The 6,249-nt window shown below is 41.2% G+C and overlaps 1 protein-coding gene across 1 annotated transcript in view; it reads right to left on the reverse strand.

The window, feature by feature from the left end:
• Positions 1 to 977: 977 nt before the first annotated feature.
• The window catches only part of LOC100741378 (Wilms tumor protein homolog), a gene marked incomplete at its 5' end in the record, with an annotated part of 6,769 nt that continues 1,497 nt past the window's right edge, over positions 978 to 6,249 (reverse strand). The window contains one exon of the mRNA XM_012382798.2: positions 978 to 6,247. Coding sequence (XP_012238221.1) covers positions 5,672 to 6,247 — 576 coding nt within the window. The remainder of the gene's footprint in view (positions 6,248 to 6,249) is intronic.

Below are 6,249 nucleotides of genomic sequence, written 5' to 3' on the forward strand. Positions count from 1 at the left end.
ATTTCAACGTGGTTACTCGCGCCCCTGCCTTTCTCTCTCGGCTTCGATTTCGGCTCATTGGAGAGTTGGGCGCGGAGAAAATAAACTGCTGCGCGGCACTCGGTGATCTCGTGATGCTGTTCGGTCCCGTGGCGCGTACACGCGAATCACGGCCACGGATGTTCGCGGCGTACAGAGAACATACTACCTGCCGATCGCGTGCATCGCGAGAATTAATCATCGAAAACGCAGCGGAATAATATTTTCGAGCCAAGAACATCCGCGCGTCGTTTTATTTTCATCGTGCGTCCACCTCGGTAAATGTATCGAGTCAGCACGTTGTCGAACGAAATTTTATCCGGCTAACAATTCGCCTCTTGTATTCTTCCTTCACCGATTGTGGTTGGATTTATTTCGCTTCCTTTTATTCTTCTTCTATTATTTCTTTTGCAATTGTAATTCGAAGCATGTTTTTTTTTTTACTACATCTACCGGCGTTATTTTGAGAAAATCGTGCGATTGATTTGTTAACGATAGGTATGTAATTATTTGGAATTTGTATTTTTTTTTTTTATAAATAGAAAGATTTTTATTTTTCGAAATATGATTGGTTTGTTGAACAATTTTAGTCCGGTAATTATACCGATACAATATTACGATTTTCCAATGACGTTTAGTTTTACAATTGCACTGATATAGTTATGATGTGAAATGAATTAATAACAAGTTTTACTTACGCGCGTATTCACAGCAACTCGTGAAAGCTAATGAAGTTTGGTGAAGTTCGTTGATAAATCACAGTCAATGTAGAAACAATTAACGTGTATATATATTTTCATCGTAAGAGTGCAGCAACATACAGATTCGGTTTGTTGTTCGATGTACAGATACAAGGATTATCGACTCGTGATCGTAGAAACGGGTACAAAGGGAACATCGCAAAATCCGTTCGAGCCCTTTCCTTTAAAAAAGGCCGTGAAGACATGCAATCGTCGATTCGTTTTGCGCAACACCGATCGTACGCAAGCGATAGACAGATACAGTTGCTAAGTTTTTCCTGTATTATTTCACCGACCATGAAAAAATATTTCATTTTCTACGTACGTTCTTACCGTGTATCTTCAGCCTTAAAAGATGATATGTATTCTATGATTCGACGAGGCTCGGCGACGCCCCAATCTCTTTCCAAACGCTACAACGATGAAGGCACGGCACCGTTTTCGTGATAATTAAATAAACCCACGAATAAAAGGAAAATAAATAAAAAAAGAATCGAATGGAAAGACCTAAGAGAAGAAAAACGAAGATGAAAATAAAGAAGGAAAAATCGGGGAATACATTGGAATGATTCGTGATGGACTGAATGAAAACGCGCGTGACAGTTCGTTGAAAAATTATATTTTTTTTCCATTCTGGCACGATTCGTAAACACAACATAATTTATAAATTAACATACACAATCGTCGTCGGCAATAATTTACAGAAACCCTTGTGAGCGCTTTATTTTTATTCTATTTTTGTTCCTTTTGCTTTTGTCGAATCTCTTGTTCGTCGTTATACAAAACGTAAACAGAATGTCACGGAACCGTAAAAATCATCGCGGGAAGGACCGTTCTCGTCGTTCCTTGCCATTTACTTCTTTTGCGCAGAACGTGCAGAAGAGGAAATGACGCGGAAGGGCGGAGAAGAAGCCGGAATACGAACTTATAAATGCGACGGATGTTTGTAATTGAAACCGAGCGCTCTTCTTCACCTTGAAAAGAACGAGAATCGGACAGGATTTTTCGATGAAACGAGAAACAAGGGAAAAAGGGTAGGAAGAATGTAAGAATAGGACGAAAAATAGGAAGCTTGATTTGCGAATAGGATAACAAAATAAATAATAGAAGCATTAAACATGATTAATCACTTAACAACGTAACTAGGCATAATAATTAATAATAATTAATAATAATAATAATAATATAATAATAATTAATAATAATAATAATAATAATAGAAATAATTATAATCATACGAATGGCTAAATGAGTGTTAATAATTACAAGAACAGGTTGTCTGGCACGGCGATCGCTTAATTGCCTGCAGACACGACGAGCGTGTCGCATCTTTCTTATTCTTTTGTCTTTCTTTTACTATACAATTATGTCCCTTCTATATCGTTTCGTTTCAATCTACATATGTCTCATCAAGCGAAAAAGGGCTCGTTGCGCGAGAGATTCTCTCAGGTTTAAGGCTGAATCGCGCGAAGGTCAGATATCGAATCGGAAGTTTCGATACAACGAAAATTTAATAGATCGGACAACCATTTATGTTCCAATTTATGTCATCCAAATTTATCCTTGTGATTTCATATCGAAAAGAAAAAAGAAAAGGAAAGAAAGTAATTATGCAAAAAAAGGACAAAAATATCATTAAAAAAAGAAAAATAGAAAATAAAAAATAACAAAAACAAACTGCACAATTTCTCACGATATCAAAATATAAGTTTCTGAATTTACAAAACGTAATTTCAATGTTTCGAAATACGAACAATCTCCGCGAAGAAAACGTCGAGGCCCATCAAACGAAACCTTCCGCCTCGAGGTCTCTCCCTCGTGTATCCTTCTCTTGTCACTCCGACAAGCCGCCTTCCGAGTAATCGTTCGATCGACAGAGGCAAGTTAAAATGGCAAGCAGAGAGCGACAGTTTCCCCTTAACGGCTAATTACACGTTCCGTTCCTTCTCGAAACGCTTAAAACGGTAGACTAATTAGAAAAAACATCGGTATACAAAAATACAGCTATACGTACCTGCGCGTGCGCGCGTCTTTCAACTACGCGCACCTTACCACCGTGTATTTCCTGAACAACGCGTCTATGGATGTACAATATTGTATTCTGTCTCTGTGTCTATGAGCGTGTATATGCAATATCATGTGTGGTCGCGTGTGTTAATACGGATGAGCATCGTGCGTGTTTACACAGGGCGTGACTCGCGATATTCGTCACTGCCCGTTTTACCGTGGTCACGAACGGGAGACACACTGGACAGCGGCCGAGTTATGGCAAGGAAAAAGGCGAAACGGTCGAGGTTGAGCAAGGTTGAAGTATATAGCTGACACCGCGTGTAGTCTCCGATGAAACGTCATACGCGAAGACACTGTGTCGTCGACGCTTTTTCGACACATCTCTATCACATTTGATATTCGCGACAAGATTATTTATGACTCGCTTTGCGATTTTAATTCCAATTAATTCCGATTGCCGCGTATTTCTTTTCAATTTTAATAGAATTTTTCTATTTTCTGAAATTGTAACAAGCCTTCGCTTAAAGCGTCTGTCGACAAAGTGTTCGATAGTCGAGTACACGTTTGTCATCTTTCTCGCGATCGCGAGAACGCGATCCGCCAGTCGAACCAGTGAGTATTTTTTTCGAGGAATCGTCCGCGCCGCAAAATCCCGAACGGTCGAATTCAGACCGCGCTTCGACGAAATACACTAGTTAATGAATTGGTCACCGTGGACCGGAAACGCGAAATGGTCGAAGGCGTTTCGTCCATCTGCTTCGCGAGAGAGCGCCACTTTGGAAGAGAACTCCGACAGGGGACTAGTCCTTCCCTTAAACAGGAGAATATACCCTTTAAGTTCGATCTTGAATTTTTGCAAATTTCGATACTAAATGAATTTACAGTTAGATAACACGTAGCCCGCGCTCGGTGTTCCTTTTCCTTTACCTCTCTCGCGACCCTTTCGCAAAATTTCTTCGTATAAAAAAATAACTTCCTCTCTTTCTTACGCACGCTTTTCGCAACATTCTCACTCCGAACAGTTTACAATATGAGAATGATGTTAATAATAATAATAATAATAATAATAATATTAATATTAATATTAATATCCATAATAATAATAATAATAATAATAATAATAATAATAATAATAATAATAATAAAACGCAATAATAATATTAACGTTACCCACTAATTAACGTTACATCTAAACGCTTTTATTATGCTTTAAGTTTCTTTCTTTCTGCAGGTACGGTTACGTTCGTTCTCTTTCTTTTAGTTTTTATTTCGTTTCCTTCATTTTCCTTCGCACACGAAGAAAAATCGTCGCGTCTCGCGGATCCATCTGCGTCCCTTCTCTCTTCTCGAGACTGAAATCTTCTCGAAAGGCAGCCTTCAAAAGTGCTCGACTGCCTTCCCTTTTCACGCTGTTTTCGCGAGTAACAAACGAATTTTCGATAAATATATAACACGACGCTGTCGACAGGAAATTCACAATACCCAATAAAGCAGCATGCGCACACTCACACACACACACACACACACTCTCTCTCTCTCTCTCTCTGTCTCCTGTTTTAATAGTCGTTATAATAGCTAACAGTGTTGTTTTCTCAACAACCAAACGATAGTCTCAATTGAGGATTTCGTTTTTGAGTAACAACGTTTGAGTTTCGGAAAGATCGTTGTTGACGAATAAATATTACTTTCACCAGCTTTCCTCGAAGCGTCGAATCTATTTTCATGTGTGTCGTACTTCTGAAAGAATCGTTACAAGCCATTTAGTTTTATTTTAAAACCATTTTATGACAAAATAGTTTAAAATAACCGAGAGTTTAAATAATTAATTTATAGTCGAACCAAAAGGGAAACGAGCATGAAATGATTATGGTATCAGATTCAGAAAGAGACAAGTTTTCCTTTATTATAAAGATAACGAACATCACCAACGATCTTTTTTTCAACGTACTCAATTCGACCGATATGTAACCATGTGAACGAGGCTTAACAACGGATCGACCGTGAAAATTTGGCACAAGTTTCTCCTCTTTTAGTCTCCTTCCTCGCGAAACAACGATACACTTCGATGGAAGATTGACATCGCGAAAAAATCGCGAGTATCTCGAACATACCGAAGTTTCTTGAACATACCGTCATGTTTCGAATTTCGAACCTTCGGAGCGCGGATATGCGTGAATTGCGCGTGCAATTCCCGCGGGAATGCTTTCAAATCGTTTCCGTTTCATGCGCAAAAATGACGTCTGAGAGAGACTAACCATCGTTTAACAGTGATCGGTTGTTCGGAGAAATTCCAACGATGAACGATACTCTCGCGGATCAACAGAAAATAGGAAATAAATAAAAAAGTTTGCAATGTCGAAAAGAATCGATCTATTTTACGCGAATAGAAGAATCATTTGACAGTTTGTTAAACTTCCAGATACAAAACGAATATTTCACGCGAGATGACAGTCATTTTCGAAATGATCTCCGAACAGCCAAGTTTTCGATGAACAATAAAGGACTCCGGAAGATGAACGTCGCACGAGTTTCTAGGAGAAACAACGGGGAAGACGAATACCATATAATACTGTTAAAAAACGCGTAAAATTTCAAGACCGATAACGCTATGTATTTCGTTATACGATAACGACAAATTTTACGAAAACGACAAAATAACGAAAAATTTCCTTAATTCTAACCGAATCGTAGGGTCTGGTGAATCGTTGGGCCAATTCCACCCAGACGAATCGATCTTGCCTTCCGTCGTTGTCCTCTGCGATCCTCGTGTCTTGTCATCGTCTCTGTCGAGACCTTGCAACTTCGGCGCCGAAACCGTTCGTCGAAGCTGGTCGAAGCTCACCTTCTCGAAATCCGTTTGGAGTCACGGGCGAGAAACGCGGCGGTCATCCACCTGGCCGTCGTCATTCGGCCTTGATCGTTGCCGAAGGGGAGGCTAGCTCCTGCGCAAACGTGGGGCTATCTTCGCCAGCAAGAAGGCCAGGTTCGCTCTTAGGCGTCTGAACGTCGGGAAATCTGGCGTGGGTCCTCAAGTGCCTGGTGATCATGTCTCTGCGACAGGCGGCGTACGCGCACTGCGGACACTTGTATGGTTTCTCGCCTGTGTGCGTTCTCTGATGGGTACTCAGGTGATCCGACCTGCTGAATACCTGGCCGCAAACCTTGCACGTGTACGGTTTGACGCCCGTGTGCAGTCTCATGTGTCTGGTGAGCATGTCCGACCTGGCAAAACTCCTCTTGCATACGTCGCAGAGGTACGCCTTCGCTGACGCGTCCTGAGGACCCTGTCTGCGATGCCTCGAGGCCATGTGTTTGGCGAGACGATCGTGCAAGCTGAACATTTGCCCGCAAACCGGGCAAACGTACGCCACGTCCGCTCCGGGCGGCATCTCCTCCACCACGGGAGATACCTCGAGGTTGTACCTCACGGCGACGCTCTCCTTCGTCGTCGGCGACGCCACGTCGCCTTTTACTACTGGAA

The sequence above is a fragment of the Bombus impatiens genome, unplaced genomic scaffold, assembly GCF_000188095.3.
Source record: "Bombus impatiens unplaced genomic scaffold, BIMP_2.2 scf_0197, whole genome shotgun sequence".
Lineage (NCBI taxonomy): Eukaryota > Metazoa > Arthropoda > Insecta > Hymenoptera > Apidae > Bombus > Bombus impatiens.